Genomic DNA, 26,161 nt, shown 5'->3' on the forward strand with positions numbered 1-26,161 from the left:
ACTAATGAAAAAGAGTTTGTGGAAGGGGAGGGAGTGACTAGAAATGTCCCGGTGATAAAAGATATAAAAGTGGAGGTACAGGAAGTGTACAAATTATTGGAAACTCAAGATGTAAGGAAAGCCCCAGGACCTGATGGAATTTCTAATTGGGTACTGAAGGAATGCAGAGAACAACTGGCGGATAAAATTCACAGTTTAATCATGCGTTCTCTGGAAGAGGGGAAAGTGCCACAAGAATGGAAGACGGCAAATGTGGTACCAATTTATAAGGGAGGAAACAGGGAAGAACCCCTGAATTATAAACCAGTGTCTCTAACCAGCATGGTCGCAAAATTGTGCGAGAGAATCCTGAAAGACAGATGGATAAAATATCTAGAAGAGATGAATATTTTGGCCGAATGTCAGTTTGGATTCAGAAGTGGAAGGTCATGTGTTTCTAACTTGTTGAGCTTATACTCAAGAGCGATTGACGTGGTACAGGAGAGAGATGGTTGGGTGGATTGTGTGTACTTAGAGAAGGCCTTTGACAAAGTACCTCATAAGAGACTAATGTGGAAACTAGAATATATAGGAGGACTGAAGGGGAATCTCCTGGAATGGATGAGAGACTTTTTGAGAGACAGAGAAATGAGGACAGTAATAAAGGATAGGATGTCTGGATGGAGGGAAGTAACAAGTGGAGTACCCCATGGCTTGGTGTTGGCGCCAGTAATGTTCCTGATTTACATAAATGATATGGTAGATGGATTGAACAGTTATGCAAGTCTGTTTGCTGATGATGTAAAGATCTTGAGGAAGGTAGAGGTTGAGGAGGATTGTAAAATGCTGCAGGAGGATCTGGATAGGATACATGATTGGAGCTGGACGTTGGAAATGAAATTTAATATAAAGAAATGTAAAATATTGGAAATGGGTAAAAGTACCAGGAGGCCATCACTGAATTATTGGTCGGGTAATGAATTAATCACTAAAATGAGAGAAGAGAAAGACTTGGGAGTGCTGGTCCAAGATAGTTTGTCACCTGAAAAGCACATTAATAAGATAGTTAGAGAGAGAGAGACTTATAAACTCTTGACTAACATAAGAGTAGCATTTCATTATATGGATGAGGAGATGATGAAAAAATTGATAGTGGCCATGATCCACCCCAGGTTAGAATATGCAGTGGTAGCGTGGTCCCCACACAAAAAGAAAAATATTAACAAGATTGAGAGAATACAAAGAACAGCAACCAAAATGGTCCCCAGTCTGGCAGATCTGTCACACAGAGAGAGGCTGGAAAAGCTGGATTTGCCTTCCTTAGAGGAAAGAAGAAAGAGGGGAGAATGATTGCAGTGTTCAGGACCATGGTGGGAGTAGATAAAATTGACCGAGAAGATCTGTTTTTATGGGATAAGAGAGCAACAAGAGGACACGGAATGAAATTGAAAAAGTCAAGCTGCTTGAAGGATATCAAGAAATATGGCTTTCCTTACAGAAGTATAGATTTATGAAATAGCCTGGACAAAGAGATCATCCAGTCTAAAAACTTAAAACGATTTTAAAGCTAAATGTGACTTACTGAGAAACAGCGATGGGAACCCACGAGCATAGCATATTTCGTGTGTATCTCAATTAGGTATATTGGGTAAATACATAAGTATTTGGAACGACTTAGACAAAAAGGTGGTGCAGGAGAAAAACATTCATGTGTGTAAAAGAAAACTAGATAAATGTGGATATGGAGACAGGACAACATGAGCATCGCTCAATTCCTGTATACTACAAATAGGTAAATAGGTAAATACACACACACACACACACACACACACACACACACACACACACACACACACAACAAATTCAAAGCAAAATTTGAACTTACTGAGAAACAGACAAGACTCCACGAGTGTAACTCATTTCCTGTACTGTATATCACAACTAGGTAAATACACACAAACTTGCACAACGAATGAATTAGTCCTAAATGAAGACTTTAATTGCAAAGTGATGAATTGGGAGGGGATTGATGAAGGTAATAATACAAACATGTCGGGTTATAAATTACATGGACTGGGAACAGACAACTTACTGGTTAAGAACATTAAGAAAACAAGAATGAGAGGTGATGCTGAGCCATCTAAATCAGATGTTGTGTTAATTTAAATGATGTCCAAAATATTAAGCATGGTATTCCTGGCCCTAAGGAAAGACTGATCATTTAGTAACTGAACTTGAGGTCATGAACTGGGAAGAGGAGGAAAGGAAAAAGTATAAGGAAGTTAGGTATAATTTCGCACTGAGAAAGTCTTTCAAAGGAATGTGATTGGGAAGAATTTAATAAAGCTACAGATACTTGTAATTTAAGGATATACATAATGAAGATGTTTATTCATCCCCAAACATGGAACTATAATTACTAAACATGAAAAAATAAATCTTAAATGTCGGGACCAACTGCCAAGCCCTGGGCTCCTACACTCCTCATGGGACTAAGTAGGATTAGATGATGGATGGATGGATGAATGAAAATATAAAGGAAGAGTTCAATAATAAATGTAAAATGGCGATGGAAAAAATAAAGGGTGGAGTACAACAAGAAAAACAAGGAGTAAACTGACATGTGAAAGATATATGAGATTACAAAATGATTATGGGAGGATCTGAAGAAAAGCAACAGCCAAATATGAGATGAACATAGTGGATATGTGTGGAAGTGATCCAAAAATATTTTATAGATATAATAACTAATAAAAATAAAAGAAAAGAAAGGACTGTAAAACTAAACATTGGTGAATCAGTCTATGAACAAGAGGAGGACATGTCTGAGATTATGAATGAGAAATTCTAAAACAGTTTTTGTAAAGGAAAATAATTTCCTGAGACCTGAAATCAATCAGAACATGACAAATGTGATAAATCTGGTATATCTGAACCTAAGGAGCTGCTGGAGTTAACAAAAAAAATGTGGATACAAGAAAAGCCAAGGGGCCAGACAATATATTACTGGTTGGGTAAATAGCAAATGTGTTGATCAATTCGTAAAACCAGTAATGGGATAATAAAGTGTTCTTCAAAAGAAAGATCTGCTGAGAGACTTGAAGAGAGCAAATAAAGTCCCAATAAATAAACATGAGAAAATAGATGATCCACTAAGCTATAGACTAGTGTCACTCATTAGCATCATTTGTGAACAGTGTGAAAAAATCATCAGGAAGAGATGCGTTGCATACTAAGAGAAAAATTAGGTAATTTCACTTTCAAAAAGGTACTTCACATGTCACAAACTTACTGAGTTTTTATTACAGAGTTGTTAATGTGTTGCAAGACAGGGAGATGATGGGCAGATTGTATTTATTTGAACTGGCATCTGACTGAGTACTACATGAGAGACTGACTTGGATTACAAACATCTGTGGTACTGAAAGTGATTTACTGAGCTGGATAAGTTACCTTATTGGCAGACAATAAGATCTACAATCAGAGATACATGTTCATTATGGAAAGGAGTAATGTGTCCCAGGGAGCAGTTCTGGTACCCATAAAGTTTCTAATAAATGTAGATGATATGCCAGGTGAAGTCTGATCATACTGTATATGAATATATTAGATGAGGATCTAAAAATTATGAAACAAACTGTAGATGAGACAAGCTGTAGGGAGCTGTAAGAGGACCTGGATCAACTATACAGACGGAGCCACAAATGGAAGACTGAAATTAATGTTAGTGCATGTGACTGAGATGGGTGTAAGCAAGAGAAGACCAAAATGGGACTATAAAATGGGGTTGGAAGACACTGCCAAGGCAAAGCATGAGAAGGATTTGGGTGTAATAATACAGCAGAGATCATCCCCAGAGTTGCATAAAAATAGCATACCCAGTGGAGAGAAGCATGAAAATATGATAACCACTGGAGTAAACAATCCAGGACCCACCAACAAATACATATGTCCAACATGCTCAAAACCCATCACGTCGAGCCGACAGACAAAGGGTTCAGTTCAATGCAACTCCTGCAAGAACTGGACCCATTACACCTGCACAACACTTGCATCCAGGAAACATTACACAAACACCTGGACCTGCTCCTTATGCTCTTTCCCCCCACCCATCAACCCCCCTTCCAATCCTACTCCTACTTCCTTCACACCTCCACAGCCAAACCCACTGACCCTTCCCACACCATCCAGTCCCCCAGCTCCTCCCATTCCAACCCATCCTAATCCACCTCAACCCTTACGTCCAACACAACCTCCTCCTACCCCTTCCCCTCCACCCACACCACCTCCCCCCCGTGCTGCAGCAGCCGACACACATCGTACACACAACATAAACATCCTTCAGTTAAACATAGATGGCATAAACACCAAAATACATGAACTCACACAATTCATCAAACAGAACATACACACTGCCATCTTACAAGAAACAAAACTACACAGAGCACAGAAAACACCGGCATTTCATAACTTCACCACCATTCGACAAGACCGGGCCGACAGTGGTGGCGGTGGACTCATCACCCTGGTACACAAATCCATCAACTTTGCAGATACCAGTGCACACACAAAGTCACTTCTCCCCCCACATGACACCACAACAGAAATACAATCAATTAAAATACGCACTGGTAACAAATCACACATAACAATCGCTAACACATACATTCCCCCCCCCAATCATCCCCCACAGTACCACACAATTACTCTCCACAGATACACTACATCACTAACATACCCAACATCATCCTGGGTGGTGATTTCAACGCCAAGTCGTCGGCCTGGCATGTCAACAACCCTGACACAGACAGAGGGCTGGTACTACAATCCCAGAGAGATCATCTTTTCATACTAAACAGTCTAGACCAACATACCCATATCCCACACCAAGCCCTCTTCCTCCCATCATCTCCAGACATCACCTTCTGCTCCCCAAACCTTGCTCCCACTACATCATGGAGAGTGGTCAAAACCCTAGGTTCTGATCACCTCCCAATCATCATCACAACCAAAACCAGAATCATCCCACCTGGCCACAAAGACACATACACTAATTATAAGAGAGCCAACTGGGAGGACTTTGTAACTGAAACAGAACAACATTTTGAAACACTAAACAGTACACCCATCACAAACATCAACACCACTGTGCACACTTTCAATACAATCATACAAAATGCAGACAAAAGACACATCCCTAGAGGCAACAGAAAGAGACACAACCCCAACTTCACACCAGAAATTCAAGGCCTCATCAGACAACGGGACACACTGCGACACTCCCCAACACCCCATACACAAGACACCATACAACAAATACAAGAACTCAACACTCAGATAAACAGTAAAATATCAGAACAGCAAACACTAAACTGGAAAAATTACCTCCAAACACTTGACCACAAAACTAACATCAGCAAACTTTACAAAACACTAAACAGCATCACACTTTCCAACAGCAACACCACACAATCACATGCTGCCATCACAACAACAGACACCATACCCTCAAACAAACAACAAGCAAACACTCTCATCAATCACTTTTCACAAGTCAGCCATCTAACCCCCCATCCGGAAGACCGACGTATCATCCAACGTAAGAGACAGTTCCCCACAGACCCAGACTACGCACCTTTCACTTACAACCAGACGAAGCACATCATTAACAACCTCAAGCACTCATTTGCCTGTGAACCAGACAACATAAGCAACATTCACCTTAAACACCTAGGACCACAAGGCATACAAGCACTCACCAACATATCAAACTACAGCTACTCACACAACATAATACCCAACATCTGGAAGCATGGCAATATCATCACTATCCCTAAACCCAACAAAGACACCACGTTACCCTCCTCACATCGCCCCATCACACTCCTCTGCACCCCCTCTAAAGTCACTGAACGACTGATACTACAACTAGTCACACCTCACATTCCCCTAGCCCAGTCACAACATGGCTTTAGGCTACTACACTCCACAAACACCCTTCTTACAGACCTTACAGAGAGAGTTTTTGATGGCATAAATTCAGCTAGGCCACTACACAGAACACTCCTAGTCACACCAGACATCAGCAAAGCTTTTGATGCCATCCCCCGCCACAACCTCACAAACAAAATACTCAACACAAACATGCACAATAACACAAAAAGATGCCTGGCAAACTACATAGCAGGCAGATGTGCACATGTAACATTTGCCGGTCAGTCTTCTAACATCAGAAACTTCACAAATGGCGTCCTCCAAGGATCTGTTTTGTCCCCTACACTCTTTAATCTATACATGCACGACGTACCCAGACCCCACACACCACAGATACACATAGCTTCCTATGCAGATGATATAACACTTACATGTACACACCAAAATGCAAACACAGCTGCACACATCATTCAGCCTTACCTCAACACACTACACAAATAGTTCACCACAAACAGGCTCAAAATAGCTCCAGCCAAATCTACAGTGACTCTTCTCACAAACTGGACAGCAGAACACAGTCACATCCCACACTTCACCATAAACAACACTCCCCTACCACACACACACACACACACACACACACACACACACACACACACACACACACACACACACACACACACACAAAATCCTTGGTGTACCATACAATACATCAATGTCATTTAAACAACACATCACAAACATTAAAAATAAAATAACACCAAGACTCAATGCTTTGAGGTCACTTACCCATACAACATTCGGACACAACAAAGAAACCACCACCACAGTATACAAACAATACATATGTTCAGTGATGAATTATGCAAGCCCTGCCTGGGTTTCTAACCTGACCAAAACACACTACAACACTCTACAGACCATACAGAACAAGGCTCTAAAAATAATCACCGGCTGCACAGCTACTACACCCACAGACCACCTACATCAAGAAACCAAAGTCCTCAAAGTCAAGGATCATCTAGACATGAGAGGCACCCAGTTTCTTGCTGCAGCCTCCACAAACCCACAACATCCACTACAGTACATGGCAACACATCCACCCACACCAAGGAACATCAAAACAACACCCAGCACACGATACCATACACAAATACTGTCATCTCTACCCCCTCGACCACCTCAAACCAGCTTCCAGAAGCACATCCACACTCAGATCACTCGCCGCTCCATTCAGTCACTTAAAGACAACACACAGCTGCATGCACGGCCTCCTGACATCTATCCTTCTGAATCCTATCTTCCTCATGAGGACAGGATCCACCTGGCCAGGCTGAGATGTGGACACCATCCAGCCCTCTTAAGCTACCAGAAGAGGCTGGATGACTCCGTTGCTGATGCCCGTCCAGGATGCAACACAGCACCCTATACTATTAAGCACATTATGGAAGACTGCATTGCACACAATCACCTACAACAACAACACAACATACACTCTTTGACAGCCCTGTGGGAAATACTGGTCTCGGCCATGGCGTTCCTAGGGGACTCGGGGCTGTTCGGCCAGACTGCCTAGGGAACAACTACTACTACTACTACTACAATCTTTTAAAGAACACATGAGGAACATTTAATTATATGAATGAAGATATGACATATAAAATGATAATAAGAACTGTACGATCGAGATTAGAATCTAATGCAGCTGTGTGGTCTCCCCACTTTAAAAAATGTTTAAGTGTATGCATGGTATTGAAATGCCTGAGAGAAAAAATTATATGACAGGGGATGGTGGAAAAACAAGTGGATAGTTATAAACTTAAGCTGCCAGGATGCTTGGGTTAAGTGGGAAAATATAGTTTTCAAATACAGTAAACTCTCAATTATCCGGCATAATTCAGCCAACCTCTATGCCAGTTAAAGCAAAATGCCAAATATTAATACTGAACAGTAATGATACATTACTGTAATACAGTAATACAGCACCAGTTGGACACCATTTATATGCACCTCAATGCCAGATATTGCATAGAACCACTGGTTATGTCCCATTTTGGCACTGGATATTGCTTTAACAGAGTTGAACCAACAGTGCTGGATATTGTGCAGGGCCAGATATTGCGACGACGGATAATTGAGAGTTTACTGTAGAAGCATTGTATAGTTAAATGGAACCAATTAGATTAAAGTGTCATAAATGCTAAGAATATCCATACTTTCAAAGAAAAGTTGGATAGTTGTACTGTATGAGACAGAACAATGTGAGTACTGAACTCAGATCCTGTAAAAACAAACCTGCTTCCCAGCCCATCTGCCCACCCGCCTACCCATCCATCCTCCACCCCCCCACCCCCAACACACACACACACACACACACACACATATTATACAGTCTTTAACCAACACTGCTGAACTTTTCCCCCCTCAATTCTGGAATGCTGGGCATGGGCATGTCTAGTAAGCATATATTTCAGTTACCATATGCTTTAAGGGGTACATGTACTCCACCTGCAACCGCCTGGAGAAGCATGAGAATACCAATACTTATACATAATTAAAGAACCAATAAATCACTAGTGCATAACTCAGCAAGTCAAAGATGAGATAACCTCTACTTTCAGAGGTTTCACTTACCGCTGTTTGGCAGGGAGTTGATCTAGCACTTGTGACTTCAGCCTCCTGATCATGAACTTAGCCTCCAGCAGGATCTGCAGCTCCTGCATATTACTGGAACCACTGAAGTCCCATCCCCACGGCAGCTGTTTCCCATTACAGTATCGGACACCAAATTCCTGGAAGCTGTATACAAAATGTACAGAACTGTCATATTTTACCGTCATTCATTTACTGCTACATCATTTCATGTCCCCCCAGCTACATCTGGGCTGAAAGGTAAGCTACTTTATCCAGGAACAGTATTCACAGCAAGAGTGACCTCCCTACCCCTCCCTCCCTCCCAACTAGGGTTGCACAATTCCCAGAAATTTTTAGCCTGGAAACTTTCCTTGGAAATTTGGGGAATTTATGGGAATGAACAGGAATAATTAGGAACTTCCTAATTATGTAGGATGCATTCAATTATTTAACTCATCGCGTCCGGCATATATTCCCGCCAACCCTTCTCTCAGCCGGGCATTCCTGAGAAAATTGTCCATTTTTAAACCTTCATGTCTCAGCTAATACTATCTATCTATCCTTTGCCAGACGCCTCAATCCCGTTTGGGGTGGCCACAAACAAATCGCCTCCAAGTCACCCCGTCCCCCGCCATTTCACTCCCCTGCTCCCAACTCACACCCCCCTCTCTCATATACCTCTCCACCCCATCCCTCCATCTCATCCTCGGCCTCCCCCTCCCTCTTTCCCCCTCCACCTCACTCACATACACTCTCTTTGTCAGTCTTTCACCCTCCATCCTCTCCACATGGCCAAACCACCTCAGTGTGTTCCTCATAACGCTTCCTATCACATCCACATCAACACCACAACGCTCCTTTATATCCTCATTCGTCAGCCTGTCTTTCCATGTGACTCCACAGGCTCCTCTTAAATAACTCATTTCCACTGCTCTCACTCTTGACTTGTGTCCTTCCAACAACGTCCAAGCTTCACTTCCGTACGTTAGAGTTGGTATCACAATACTGTCATGAAGTAACTTTTTCACTTCCATGCTCACTTCCCTGTTTCTTATCACTGCTTTCAAGGAACCAGCAACCTTTCTTCCCTGCTGTACCCTTTCAAGCACTTCACCCTCCAAACCTCCATCCTTACTCATCACACTACCCAAGTACTTAAACGTACTCACATTTTCCAATTCCTCACCATCCAACCTCGCTGTACATTCACTGACTTCACCTCTCTCAAATACTTAATACTTAACCTAAAATAAAAATCTAAGTGTCATAATACACATCAATCCTTCAACTTCAAGCTGATGGCCCCAAATTGTCCATTAGTGAGTGGGGAAAGGGGGCAATTTTTGTTGTTTTTTTGCCAGACTCCATATGTGTGGCAGATGTGCGGTGACACAACTAAGGCTTGTACTAGCCCTCCACAATAATAACACTTCCAGAAGACCGCAATCCACCACAAACACCATTTCCATGTACATTATTAAAAAATGTGGTGGGAGTGCTGCAGTGAGTCTGGTAACCATAGCAACGACCTTGAGGCAGGCTGCCTCAGGTACAGGCACGAGTGCTTGCTCATTTCACCACCACTTCACTACTACTGCCTTACGCATACAAACACACAACACACACATACAGGGAGATGCATGTCTGGCTTGCACTATTGCTCAATCCTAGCACCGCTGTGCCACTAGAAGTCTGGGTATTACAACAACTACTATGCTACAAATACTACTACTACAACTAATACAACTACCACTACTACAACTACTACTACAGTGATCCTTCAATTATCTGGACATCTTCAGTATCCAGATGCTGGGCCTTGGCTTTATTAAACCATTACCTGAATTTACTTACTATTATCCTGATGTAATAGTGCCCGAGAACTTTGGCCGGCCAGCCGACATGTCAAAACATTTGGTATTGTGGCTGCTGGGCTCGAGTCGTGAGTGGGAAGTGGTCTGTAACCCACAAACAGAGCTAAAATGTCCGTCTGCCCCTATACTGAATGATCAAAATTGCATGCTCAACCTAGCACTCCCAACGAACCTCCAGCACCCAAGTAATACGACTGTAACCCACAAACGGTGTCAAAACGTCAGTGCGGATTCCCCACCGAATGTCTGATATCACGTGGCCACAGGGGCTAAGTCTTTCCCAACTGCCACCTCCATTAAACGTAGACCACAAGCCATGAGTACATTATCGGAGACAGCGACCATCCGCCTCACTATCGAAGGTCGTAAGTCCCCTCGTCATGACGCGTTGTGTTTCCGCATGGTCACTTGGCATCTAACAGACCACAAGCCACGAGTAAATGTATGGCAAAAGCACCTGTCCACCTGCTGAGAGTAGAGGGAGAATCTTGCCGACAGCCTCACCTCTCTCCGCCCTCCCGTCCCTCCTCCATAACCTCCCGGCTCCCCCCTCACTCCCTCTGTCCTTACCCTCTTCCATGGCGATAGCATTGACTCGTGAGTTTTCAAATTTTTTTGCGATTTATTCTACTATTATTGGTTGTATGGAAATTCTGAGGTGACCATATGGAAGTTCATGCATCTAGACATACGCCATGCTTTACTCTTGGAAGATCTATCTATCTATTGCCAGACACCATAATCCTGTAAGGGGTGGCTGTTTGACTTTGAGTTATTTGTTTTACGGGGAGGGGCACTAACCCTCCACCAACCCACTTGCTGACACATAGGGAGCACGTATGGTTTGGTTATATGGTTACCACCCAGCGTTGTAAATGGTTTCCTGGCTTACAGGAAACCATTTGGCTTGTCACTCAATGTAAAGTCACCTGTAAAGGAAAGAAAAGCAATAAGAAGTGACAGGAAAGATGGGAGAAATAGGAAGAGAGGAAGGCAGGCACAGAAAAAGAATGATAAAGATGAAGGAAGAAGTAAGCAGCACTACATCAAGTAAGTGGATGATGATTGCCACAACCTACCACTCCTTGGAAGATGCTGGCAAAATTTTGCATTAGGATGGTGGGAAGTTATATGAAAGTAAGTTTTACTTTGAACACTTTATTACCGCTTGAATTTCATAATCCTGCTTGTCAGTTTTATGTTTTTTTATTAGCTTATAAACACCAGCGAAGATGATGGTATACAATTTATACCAATATAACCAATTTACTGTGGCATATTTGGCCGTATTTTTTTTTTTTTTTTTTTTTTTTTTTTTTTTTTTTTTTTTTAAGCCCTGGGAGTAATCACTCATCAGAGACAACAGATTTTCAAACCGTCGTTTTATTTTATTTTTTTTTTATTTTGTTGTTTCTTTGTTTTCATGATGTTTAGCACTAATATGGATGATCCTAAGTGTGTTTTGATGTTTACAAATGGCGGATTGACCTGAAAGCAGTGCCAATATTAGGAGGGGTACTGTATATACAGTTGTGAATAGGTCCAGTGTTTTTTGGTTTTCAATTTTTTTCCATGGTTTTCTTGGAGTTTCACATTACTTTGGACATTCCTATGCGTGTTTTGATGTCTAAATATGGTAGACTGACCTGAAAATAGTGCCAAAATTAGGAGGGGTACTGTACGTACAGTCATGTACAGGTTGGGTGTTTTTTGGTTTTAAGTGTTTTTTTCTCATGATTTTCTTGGTGTTTGGCATAACTTTGGATATTCTTATGTGTGTTTTGATGACAAAATATGGCAGACTGACCTGGAAACAGTGCCAAAATTAGGAGGGGTACTGTACATACTCGTATATAGATAGGGTCTATCTATCTATCTATTGCCAGACGCCTCAATCCCATTTGGGGTGGCCACAAACAAATCACCTCCACGTCGTCCTGTCCCCCGCCATTTCACTGCCCTGCTCCCAACTCACACCCCCCTCTCTCATATACCTCTCCACCCCATCCCTCCATTTCATCCTCGGCCTCCCTCTCCCTCTTCCCCCCTCCACCTCACTCACATACACTCTCTTCGTCAGTCTTTCACCCTCCATCCTCTCCACATGGCCAAACCACCTCAGTGTGTTCCTCATAACACTTCCTATCACATCCACGTCCACACCACAACGCTCCTTTATATCCTCATTCGTCAGCCTGTCTTTCCATGTGACTCCACAGGCTCCCCTTAAATAACTCATTTCCACTGCTCTCACTCTTGACTTGTGTCCTTCCAACAACGTCCAAGCTTCACTTCCATACGTTAGAGTTGGTATCACAATGCTGTCATGTAGTAACTTTTTCACTTCCATGCTCACTTCCCTGTTTCTCATCACTGCTTTCAAAGAACCAGCAACCTTTCTTCCCTGCTGTACCCTTTCAAACACTTCACCCTCCAAACCTCCATCCTTACTCATCACACTACCCAAGTACTTAAACGTACTCACATTTTCCAATTCCTCACCATCCAACCTCGCTGTACATTCACTGACTTCACCTCTCTCAAAGACCATCACTTTACTCTTCCCTACATTCACCTTTAGATTCCATTTCTTACACACTCTCCCAAACTCATCCACCAAGCCTTGCAGCTCCCCTTCGTCTTCACTCAACAACACAGTATCATCTGCAAACAACAGTACAGGGAGTTTTCAAACACTATCCTCTCTCACCAAGGCCACTCCAACATCCACTACCCTACCTTGTACCTCTTTTATTACCCCATCCATGAACAGATTGAACAACCATGGAGACATGACACATCCCTGTTTCAACCCAACCTCCAAAGAGAAAAATTCACTTAGTTCACCATCCACACGCACTGCAGCCCTAGCACCATCATACATACTCTTCACAGCATTCCACAACTTTCCATCTACTCCATATATTCTTAATACTTTCCACAATCCTTGTCTATCCACCCTGTCACATGCTTTCTCCAAATCCATGAAAGCTGCATACAACTTCTTTCCCTTCTCTAGAAACTTTTCCACTAAAGATCTAAGAATGAATATCTGATCTACACAACCTCTTCCCTTCCTAAAGCCTCCCTGTTCTTCTCCAACTAATTTCTCTGTTCTTTCTCTAACTCTGTCAATAAGTATCCTACCGTACACTTTTTCTATTATACTAAGAAGACAAATGCCCCTATGATTACCACACACTTCTTTTTCCCCTTTTCCTTTGTACAAGGGAATAATTATACCTGACTTCCAATCCTACGGGACTCTACCTTCCTCCCAGGCCAATCTGCACATCTTCCACATTCATTCTACTACTATCTCTCCCACATGCTTCAACATTACACCACACACTCCATTAGTTCCTGGGGCCCAATTTAACTTTCTCCATTGCTTCCACAACTTCTATCCTACTGATTTCTTCCTGTCTTCTTACCTCCCTCCTTCTCCCAGCCATTCCCCAGCCACTAATACTCGCATTACTTCCATCCTGTATGTTCAACAATTTCTTAAAAGTGTTTTTGGTTTTCTGTGTTTTTTTTTTCCATGTTTTTCTTGGTGTTTGCTTTACTTTGGATATTCCTATGTGTGTTTTGATGTCTAAATGTGGCAGACTGACCTGAAAACAGTGTCAAAATTAGGAGGGGTACTGTACATACAGCAGTGTTTAGGTAGGGTGTTTTTTGGCTTTCAGTGGTTTTTCTGCATGGTTTTCTTGTTGTTTAACATTACTTTGGATATTCCTGTGTGTGTTTTGATGTCTAAATATGCCTGAATGACTGGAAAACACTGCCAAATTAAGCATAGGGACTGCACAATTAAGTTAGGTATAGGTTGGAGGTGGGTATGGGTAGGGTCTGGGTGTGGCAGGAGAATAGTGTTCATTATCCAGATGTTGTCATTACCCGGACATGCCTTTGGCTCTATTATGTCCAGATAAATGAGGAATTCCTGTACTACTACCATCACTACTACTACAACTACTACTACTACTACTACAGTACTACATAAAACCTAAAAATATATATATATATTGTGATGAAAATAGTTATTCACGTTATTCCATACTCGAAAATACTTTCCACTTTAACAGAATTTTTTTCCTGTGATTTAGGCTTTTTCATCATAATAAATATACACACACGAAAACTTTCAATAAAAAATAAGGCACTGACTTCATCATGAAACAAACTTTCTGTTTCCATTATTCACATAAATAAACACAGCGGTGGTGCGATTTCCTCCTCACTCCCTCCCTCCTCTCTTTCTCCACTCCACTATATTTTCCACTATAACAGAATTTTTCTTCCTGTGATTTGTACTTTTTCATCATAACAAACATATACACACAAAAACTTTCAATTAAAAATAAGGCACTGATTTCATCATGAAAGAAACTTTCTGCTTCCATTATTCATGTAAACAGACAGAGCAGTGACGTGAGGCTTGACGCACCGAGTTCCCTCCTCCCTCCCTCCTCCACCTCCTCCCTTTCTCCACTCCCTACCTCCTCTTCCATCTCCTCATCCTCACCCAAATCTCCCTCTCCAGGATCCTCAATACCCTCTAAACCATTCCCATCATCAGATATACCAGATGAACATACAGGGGGAAAAGATGGGCGCACAGTGGAGAGTTCACATCCTCCACCCTCCTCATGCGACGCGCATAACTATCGACACTCATTATGGCAGTCGCTTTCTTGAGAGGAAGAGTCACTTTCTCCACTCACAGCTGGCAATAATGTCACCTCGAGTTCTCTCTCTATCACACAATCACTAAGGTCTTTTCTTTTCTGGACTTTGGACTTCATTGGCGTTGAAGTCAGCGGCTGCAGGCGCTCAGCCAAGGATCCGGACACATGGAAAACTTTTTGTGTAGGTCTACCCATTACAAAGGTAGCCCAAGCAGGTCACTGGAGCATGACTCAGATGCGTGCAGGAGGATTGCCAGTGGCTGCGTGTGGTGAAAACAACCCGCGGAATGTTCGAACAATGCCGCAAAACACTAGATCATGTACACGTGTCACCCAGACATCCCTGGGTGGTCATATATACATGTCACCCAGATGCAATGGGTTAAGGAAATTTAACTCAACTAAGTATATTAACCTGAGGATAAAGAGTGTATTTCTTAGCAAATTCCATATACAGTAACCCTTTGATTACCTGACATAACAGAGCCAAAGACAAATCCAGAGAGTGGCTCTGTCCGGATAGTGGACTTCTCATCTACCTCTCCTTTGTACATACCCTAACTTTGAAAGCCACTGTAAAAGGCCACTACAGTACATTGTACAACAATTATTCCTGGTGTTTTACACTACTCTGTCTGGTCAAGCAGACCTATAAACCACAGCCATGCAATAATTATGGTCAACTAGATCCACCAACCACAACCAAGCAATCACCATGGCCCTATTAAAAAAAAAAAAAAAAAAAAAATGGCCCAGCCAAGCAAAAATGTTCACACGGCCATAATTTCCACCCAGATGCAAACATTTTGTCTGTATAAAATGGAAAAATGTACGAATAATGGTTTTGAACAGCCAGATCACAGCACTAGGATAATGGATGGTCCGGACAGTGGTCGTCCGGATAATTGAGGGATTACTGTATAGTAAAAGAATAACATGTGTTTACTTGTACAAAATTGTAACTATTAAGGCAAGCCTGATATCACATAAATAATATATGGTGCTTCTGTCAGAAGAGGACTGGGTTTAAGCTATATTGCTTTAACTGTAATTTCTTGATATTACTTAGTAGACACTTTGAAAATAATTATTCTAGTAGGTGAATAATAATATACGGCATAAACCATCTCATTCTCATGTAAATATACAGGTACAGTACAGAAGTTAAGCCATGTTGTTGGCTACTGATAGAGCTATGAGTTTTTAATAAAACTCTCAGCTAATTTCTTACATTATGGTTTAACTAAAAATTGCTTTAACAAACCAGAATGTGCAGAAATTATTTGTCATTTGAGAAATATTTGAGAATATACATTAACAAAAGTATATTTTTCAATGTTCCTCTTACTACCCTGTAAAATATACCAGATTCTGGGCTTGTCAGCCAAGGTGAAGAGTGAAAACTACCTATTACAGGTAAAGCATCAATTTCAAATAGAACTGAATGCAAATTGCATCATCCATTAGCAAAATAATTTTTTCTTCACAATGTTGTATTACTCACATTGCTTTAAACTAAACTGTCAATCTCTTAATAAAACACAAGGATAATACTGGTAGTAGAGTACAGTAATAGTAAAATATGGTACCAGCAAACATACCAGAACAAACCCATAGGTTAATGGATTAGAAAAAGTTCAAACTAAAACTGATTACTCTCTCGAAAAATTGCCAAATTAGAAGAAAAAAATTATGTTGAATAAGGAGACAAATACGAGATCCTATAACAGATGCAATAATTTTAGAAACCTTTAACCTGATAGCTTCTACATACTTCATATGATGGAAAATGTGTAGCTGGTACATACATCATATGAGCAAGATTTTTTTTTTATTGGACACATTTCTAATGCCGTTTGGCATCTCAACTGAGCTATTTCCATCACCATCCAAATGTTCTGCCACCACCCATGCATCCTCAGTATTTTCCTATTACAGTAATCCCTCTAATATCCGAACGTCCAATATGCGAACATCCCCACTAACTGGACATAATCATCCTGGGATCCAATATTCCCAAAATGGGCCAAAAACCACAAAAAATTCGAAAAAAATCTTACTTTTTTCCCACCCGTAATTTGAAATTGCCGCCTGGCGCCGAACAGCTGTTACACCATGGTCCCTTCACCCCTTCCTTCCTTTCCCCTCCCCTGTCAGGGTTGCCATTTGGTATTTTTCATTACCAAGTGTGGGCCAGTTTGGTAATGAAAAATTCGTTTGGTAATGAATCAGAATAATGCATTACCAAATGGATTTTTCACATGTATGAGGATACATAGGATGGAGTTGGTGGATTGTTTGCTCTCTCTGATTAATCTGCTACCCTACATAGCGTGAAAATAATCAAAATGGTGTTGATTGTAGAATTTAGAGTGCAGAGGATTAACTGTGGACTGCAAACTGGTGGTTCAAACCAGTCCAGGAGCCAGGGACTTGTAAGTACCCAGAATGTTTAATATTGTATAAACTCACCTCTAAAACCTCATTTTATGGTTCTTTTCCATTTATTTCAGTCTTTTATGTCCCTTATTGGTGTGATTTGGGTCTTAAATAGGTGCTATGCATGTCCAGAGGGAGTTGTATAGGTGTTTCTCTGAGTTAGGGTCCATAAGTACAAGTCCATAAGCTGGGGTCCAATATCCAGACAGGACCACTATCCGGACCTGCCTATGACCCAATTACGTCGGATATTGGAGGGATTACTTAGTATGGAGATGCGCAACTTCATTACTTCACCACAGCTGAACTAAGGTAAAAAATGAACCCATACATGTTTTCCTTATACTTTTCCATGCATTCTTTCATTTCATGAGCAAAAATTATTTTTGAGATCTTTTTTTTTCATATTGGGGGTTAATAAGGAAACCTAATGCAGCAGTTATCATGTTAACCATATATCTATATCACTGTTCAAAATTTAGAGCTGTTATTACAGCTGATTATTTTTCAATTTCTAGCTAAAGCTTTATAGTTATGTTATTTTTAACCCATAGCCATTTCTTGGCCACTTTCTTCAGCATCTGTACCCTCTATACCAGATGATGATTCTACTGCCCTACTGCCCTGCATGAATCACTGAGATGCAGAGGAGGCATGTACTGAACATGTACTGGATGTGATCAGTCTTGTACAGAAGCTAACATAGTAGGCTATACTAATCTTATCATCATTTTTCAAACATAATTATATGTTGCCTGAGTGGCTGCTAATGGTACAAGAATTTCTATCTACAGCATATTATAATGATCCAATTTCTGTATGCTTATTTGTTTGTTACCCTAACACAGCTAAAACAGAGCATGTAGCACAAATTTTTGTTACAGCAACATTGCATGTTCTAACCTGAAAAATAAAACAATTTCAAGTCCAATCAGGCCACTGGTTCCCGAGTAATGACTTACTTCTGACTAAAGATAGGAAGTGACTTGACATCGAGAAGAGGTAACTGAAGGAACCCTTTATGTGAGTTATTGATAATCATGCTGCTGTTGTTAAATTCAGGCAAACATTTTTTTTCATAAAAAAAAAAAAAAAAAAAAAAAAAAAAAAAAAAAACTTTAAAGAGGTCACTCTGATTAAAAAATAAAGAACTAAAGAAATTTCCAAAAATTTCCAAATTTTTCCACCCCAAATAAATTCCTGCATGTATTCCTGGAAAGTTTCCAAAATTTCCAGAAACTTTCCCCACCTTTGCAACCCTACTCCCAACCCCATCCCACCCCCGACTCTGGCCAAAGACTTTGCAGCCTGTTCCCAAGGCCCAGCAATACACCTCCGCATGTCACCACTTCTGGTGCTAACACCCACTGCTCCTACTGAATACATGCAAAGGCTGTCTCATATAGGACTGGTGTACTGGTATCAGAGGGGCATTTTTATGATATGTTTGGTGGTTCTCTGGTAAATTAGAAAAGTCTGCTCTTTTAACAAACTTCAGATCCTTAAACTGTTCTTTGCCCTAGCCATGACTAGGATTTTGGGCCACCCCTCTACCAACTTGGCCTCACCCTGAATATCATTATGTGAGCAATAATTTCCAACCAGCCTTTGGATTTTAACCATCAAGGGCCACATCTAGCTGGAATGCCATGTTGATGAAGACAATGATATTAATGTTGTTGCTCTTATTCTTGTTCATGTCGCTGATACTCGATGTTCATCAACTGCAAGAAACCAGCCACTTCAACTGGGCACTCCCAAAGACCTTCTGTTGAAGCTATTTTGAAGGCATGTCTCTCTTGTGATAGCAAGGTGCATGTGGGGAATTGAATTACAGTGAGGGATTGTGGATTGTTTGTGCACTGAATTTTGTGTTCGTGCTGAAACAGGGAAATGTGATGACTGCATCACAGTCTAGCTAAATGCACATCATGTCTGTCTAAGAAAGCTAGTTTAAGAGGAATGAATGTCTGATGAGGGGAGTTCATAAACAGTGCTATATAGCTGGAGGTTTTGGACGACGGAGGATATGCATTTCTGTGTCTGTTTGTAAAATACAGTTTTGCATTAAGTAGGGGGTTATATGATAACCTGTGTAGTGTTAGGGAAGTTACTCATTTTTTGTGTAGTATGCATTAATGCAAACTCAAGTATTGGTCTTATCATGGTCATTAAAATCTCTCTCGGCACCTCCTCATCCATAAAAAGCCACTTTCATGTTTATCAAGAGTTCATATGTCTCTTCAATAATCCTGTTAATATGTTTCTCTGGTGATGGATCATCCGGTATGATTACTCCTAAATCCTTCTCTTCTTTCTTTTCCCATTTTGTATTCACACATGGGTCTCTTCTCACTGACCCCCATTCTAATACATGAAATTTCATTGCATTAAAATCCATTTTCCAGATCTGACTCCAGGAGTGTATCTCATCAATCATCAAGCTTGTTATATCATCTGTAAACATGTTGATACAGCTAGTCAACCCTTTGGACATTTGCTTCAATTATAAAGGCTCCAACATGATTAAATGCATTGGCCTTTATCACCTGATGGTGGCTCTCCGCATTGCTCAATCTCTGGCAGCCTCTCTATTCAGTCCCTTATCCCTGAGGTCACACTCTGTGACATTGTCCCAGGTCTTTTTCGGCCTACCTCTCACAACGCTACCACTGACCTTCACACTTCTCACTTTCAGCACCCAACTGCCATCCCCAATCCTCTCCACATGCCCAAACCTTCTCAATCTACCCCTCCTCATCACAACACCAGTACACTCCAGTCCCATCCTTCCTCTCAACTCTTCCATCTTAAACCTAGCTCCCCCAGGCCTCGGATTCAATGACACACTACACATCCATCTAATCACTGCCATTTCTGTACATCTAAGCCTACAAATATCCTCTTCCTTTACTGCACACTCCTAACACACACTGCAAACAAAGATCCCTTTGCAAGGACGGAGAGCCCTTTCAATATCATGAGAGGCACCAGCTCCACGAACTTCTTCCATCCGCTCCTCACTCTAGCCACAGAGATAGATCCAGCCCCACCTCCAGCACATAACATGTCTCCCTAGTAACAAAACTCTTCCACACACTCAAGAGACATGCCAGGAAGGTCCATCATTTCATAAGTAACAATCTCCACATGCCGTCCCTGACACACCACACACATGAAATCAGCATTATCTCGAAGTCTACCTCCAATACCTTTACACACCTTATACACCCATTAATCACAAATACTGCACAAGATGGAATTACTTCTCACACCCTTGTGGCAAACCACAAATGGCAACTTTCCCTCTTCTTTGACAGTACCACCACCAGCCCTTGATACCATCACTTTTGTTTTATCTGCATTTACCCTCAAGCCCTTGTGCCACATACCATCTCTCCACTTCTTTATCTTTCCTCCACTTCCCTTCCATTCTCTGCAAAACAACACCAAATCACTGGCATACAACATCTCCCATGGATGTCTTTTTTTTTTAAGTCATGTGAGAGGGCTTCAAGCATCATGACAAACAATAAGGGACACAAAAATAACCCTTGATGCACACCAACATTCATGGAAGACTCATCACTCAAATCTCCATTCACTCTCACCTGGGTGCAGACATCAACATACACAGCCATAATCACTATAAACAGCCACTCATTGATCCCAAGCTTTCTTACAGCCCACTTCATCACCTCCCTAGGGACTCTGTCAAAGACCTTCTCCAAAGCAACAAGAACTACATAAAGACCCTTTTCTTTCCAATAAGCTGTCATGTTGTTTACATATATGAAAAACAAGACCAAGGCACTCCATCGTTTATACTCTTCCACATATTTCCATTTGCATGACTTTCCAATAAATAGATTTCTATCTATTTCGATAGAATCTCATGCACCCCTCCAACAGTTTTAAGTTTACACAATAGCCTTTTCTGTGGCACCCTGTCACATGCCTTCTTCAGATCCAGGTAGACACAATCTACCCAAACCTCTCTCTCATATATAATATCCACAACTCTACTACAGAAACGCAGCAAATTAGTGATGTATGATAATCCTTCTTGAAATCCAAATTGTTTTGCTGCTAGAAACTACTAGAAACTGAGTCCATCTTTTTCTTTTTCACAGAGTTTACAAACAACACTAGTAAAGGACACAGGCCTACATTTCGGTGGGTCTTCTCTGTCTCCTCCTTTATATTATGGAACTATACTGTATCTGCAATTTTCTTATATACTGGTACTTCACCTCTGTCTGGTGAACATTTAATACTGTATTATCAGTCAAGTGTGCTTTGGAAGCGCGTGATGAGCGAGTAAGTGCCATGTTATCACAATTTTCCTTTGAATATTGGTAAGTGGGGGTGATCACCATCCACTCACTCAATATAGTGTTGCTGTTGGTGTCTGCCCTTTCCTCTCTTCCTTCTTTCCTCTTCTGTCTTTCTTTTCTTCATCCTCTCCTCTTCCTTCTGCCTATGGGTGACTTTGCCTCTTCTGTCTTTCTTTCCTTCATTCTTTCCTCTTCCTTCTGCCTACGGATGACCCTACACTGAGTGCCAAGCCAAACAGTTTCCTGTACACCAGGAAACCATTTACTATGCTGGGTGGTAACCATATAACCAAATTATGGCGCCTGCTGGTTTAGGAGGAATTAAAGTGCTCCAATCGAACTGAGCCTGTGTAGGTTCATATCCAAGGGGTGGTTGGGGTTTATTCCTCACATAATGCCACTCAGGGATGAGTGAGGCTGGTCATTCTCATCTTAAATGTCAGCACCAACTTGCCTGGCCCCGGGCTCCTATGTTCCTCATGGGGCAACATAGGATTGGATGATGGATGGATGGATGGATATATTTATAAAGTCAAAGACATTAGAGAAGTAATATCTACCTATCTATCTATCTATCTATTGCCAGATGCCTCAATCCCGTACAGGGTGGCCACAAACAAATCGCCTTCACGTCACCCTGTCCCCAACCATTTCACTGCCCTGCTCCCAACTCACACCCCCCCTCTCTCATATACCTCTCCAATCCAACCCTCCATCTCATCCTCGGCCTCCTCTCCCTCTCCCCCCCTCCACCTCACTCAAATACACTCTCCTCGTCAGTCTCTCACCCTCCATCCTCTCCACATGGCCAAACCACCTCAGTGTGTTCCTTCTAACGCTTCCTATCACATCCACATTCACACCACAACCCTCCTTTATATTCTCATTTGTCAGCCTGTCTCTCTATGTGACTCCACAGGCTCCTCTTAAATAATTCATTTCCACTGCTCTCACTCTTGACTTGTGTCCTTCCAACAACGTCCAAGCTTCACTTCCATATGTTAGAGTTGGTATCACAATACTGTCAAGTAGTAACTTTTTCACTTCCATGTTCACTTCCCAGTTTCTTATCACTGCTTTCAAGGAACCAGCAACCTTTCTTCCTTGCTGTGTCCTTTCAAGCACTTCACCCTCCAAACTTCCATGCTTACTCATCACACTACTGTACTAAAGTACTTAAACTTACTCACATTTTCCATTTCCTCACCATCCAACTTCACTGTACATTCACTTACTTCACCTCTCTCAAAGACCATCACTTTACTCTTCCCTACATTCACCTTTAGATTCTGTTTCTTACACACTCTCTCAAATTCATCCACCAAGCCTTGCAGCTCCCCTTCGTCTTCACTCAACAACACAGTATCATCTGCAAACAACAGTAAAGGAGTTTCCACACGTTACCCTCTCTCACTAGGGTCACTCCAACATCCACTGCCCTACCTTGTACCTCTTTTATTACCCCATTCACGTACAGATTGAACATCCATGGAGATATGATACATCCCTGTTTCAATCCAACCTTCAAAGAGAAAAATTCACTCAGTTCACCATCCACATGCATTGCAGCCTTAGCACCATCATACATACTCTTCACAGCATTCAACAACTTCTCATCTACTCCATATATTCTTATTACTTTCCACAATCCTTGTCTATCCACCTTGTCATATGCTTTCTTCAAATCCATGAAGGCCACATACAACATCTTTTCCTTCTCTCGAAACTTTTCCACTAAAGATCTAAGAATGAATATTTGATTTACACAACTTCTTCCCTTCCTAAAGCCTCCCTGTTCTTCTCCAACTAATTCCTCTGCTATTTCCCTAACTCTGTCAATAAGTATCCTACCATACACTTTTCCTATTACACTAAGAAGACAAATGCCCCTATGATTACCACACACTTCTTTTTCCCCTTATCTCTTGTACAGGGGAATAATTATACCTGACTTCCAACCCTCCGGGACTCTACTTTTCTCCCAAGCCAATCTGCACATCTTCCACATCCATACTACTACTATCTCTCCCCCATGCTTCAGCATTTCACCACACACTCCATCAATTCCTGGGGCTTTTCCCAATTTGACTTTCTTCATTGCTTCCACATCTTCCATCCTACTGATTTCTTCCTGTCTTCTCACCTCCCTCCTTCTCCCAGCCATTCCCCAGCCACTTATGCTTGCATTACTTCCATTCTCTATGTTCAACAATTTCTTAAAGTCTTCTCTCCATCTGCTCACTTTTTCTCCCTTCTTCACTACTAATCTACCATTTTTATCTTTCACTCCCCTACTAACTTCACTGCCACCCTGTTTTACTCTCTTCACTTCTTTCCAAAACATTTTCTTACAGTCCCTCCATTTTACACTCAAATTCCTTCCAAATTCCTCATCCACTCTCGTCTTACTCTCTTTAACTAACCTTTTCACCTCTCACTTCCTTTCTACATATAACTCTCTCTTCCGCCTCTCAACTTCTTCCACGCCCATATTTCTCATCCATTCATTGTATGCTGTCTTCTTTTGTGCCACATCCTGTCACACCTCTTCATTCCATCATGCTGTTCCTTGCACCCCCTTCCGTCTTCTCTTTACCCCATACACCACATCACATACTGCACATATTTCTTCCGTGAATATCTTGCACACACCTTCCACGTCCACCATCTGCTCCAATTCATATTTACCCAATCTTTCCTCCACTTTTATATTCTGCCTTTTTCTCATCCTGTTGTAACCTTTCCACTCTCCTTCCAACTACTCCTTCCTCCCGTCCTTTCCATTCTCTATTTCTCCATCTTACTTGGAAGTAATAAAAGAACAGAAATGGAGGTGGTCAGGTCATGTAGCAAGAATAAGGGATTACTGATGGACCAAGAGGCTGACTGACTGGATTCCAAGAGATGGTATGCGTAGCAAAAAAAAAAGGCCAGACAGATGATGGAGAGACGAGGTAGAAAGATTTGCAGGGAAAACATGGCAGAGATTGGCTCAGTCAAGGAATTCGTGGAGAAGGTTGGGGGAGGCCTTTGTTCAGCAGTGGACTTACAATGGCTGATGATAATGATGATGATCATATATATATACAGTGGAACCTGTTTAGTTCGGACTATATGGGGGGAAGGGCTCTCCAGATCTGCCGATTGTCTGATGCATCAGGGTGATCTTCAGACCATACCAAAAACATTTTCCATACACAGCCTATTTCTTCCTTAGCCTTTATCATTCTTTTTCTGTGCCTGCCCTCCAATCTTCCTATTTCTCCCATCTTTCCTGTCACTTCTTATTACTTTTCTTTCCTTTACAGGTGGCTTTACATTGAGTGACAAGCCAAATGGTTTTCTGTAAGCCAAGAAACCATTTACAACACTGGGTGGTAACCATATAACCAAACTATACATGCTCCTCACGTGTCAACAAGTGGGTTGGTGGAGGGTCAGTGCTCCTCCCTGTAAAACAAATAACTTAAAGTCATATGGCCACCCCTTACGGGATTATGGCATCTGGCAATAGACAGATAGATAGTACTTGTTCATTAATTTTGTGTAATTACCTAACTGTAATTACCGAACTGTGATATACGGGAAATGAGCTACACTCGTGGGGTCCCGTCTCCGTTTCTCGATAAGTCAAATTTTGCTTTAAACTTGTTTTAAGTTTTTAGACTGAACAATCTCTTTATCCAGGCTATTCCAGAGGTCTATGCATCTATAAGGAAAACTATACTTCTTGATATCCTTGAAGCAGCTTGGTTTCTTCAATTTCATTCTGTGTCTTGTTACTCTCCTATCCCATACAAACATATCCTCTCTGTCAATTTTATCTACTCCCATCATGGTCCTAAACACTGCAATCATGTCGCCTCTCTCTCTCCTTTCCTCTAAGGAAGACAAATCCAGCTTTTCCAGTCTCTCTCTATACGACATCTGCCAGGCTGGGGACCATCTTGGCTGCTGTTCTTTGTATTCTCTCAATTTTGTTTATATCTTTCTTTTTATGTGGAGACCACACTACGGCGGCATATTCTAACCTGGGGCAGATCATGGCCACAATAAATTTTTTCATCATCTCATCCATGTAATGAAATGCTACTCTTATGTTAGTCAAGATTTTATATGTCTCTCTAACTATCTTGTTAATATGTTTTTCAGGGGACAAACTATCCTGGACCAGCACTCCCAAATCTTTCTCTTCTCTCGCATTTGTGACTGGTTCATTACCCATCAGATAATTCAGTGATGGCCTCTTGGTACTTTTACCCATTTCCAA

At 41.5% G+C, this 26,161-nt stretch overlaps 1 protein-coding gene across 1 annotated transcript in view; it reads right to left on the minus strand.

Annotated features, from left to right (window-relative positions):
• The window catches only part of Marcal1 (SWI/SNF-related matrix-associated actin-dependent regulator of chromatin subfamily A-like protein 1), a 453,729-nt gene that overhangs the window by 114,018 nt on the left and 313,550 nt on the right, over window positions 1-26,161 (minus strand). The window contains exon 8 of the mRNA XM_080283811.1: window positions 8,548-8,712. Coding sequence (XP_080139937.1) covers window positions 8,548-8,712 — 165 coding nt within the window. The remainder of the gene's footprint in view (window positions 1-8,547; window positions 8,713-26,161) is intronic.

Source organism: Coenobita brevimanus, chromosome 98, assembly GCF_032717465.1.
Source record: "Coenobita brevimanus isolate Jiangsu-jjx chromosome 98, ASM3271746v2, whole genome shotgun sequence".
Lineage (NCBI taxonomy): Eukaryota > Metazoa > Arthropoda > Malacostraca > Decapoda > Coenobitidae > Coenobita > Coenobita brevimanus.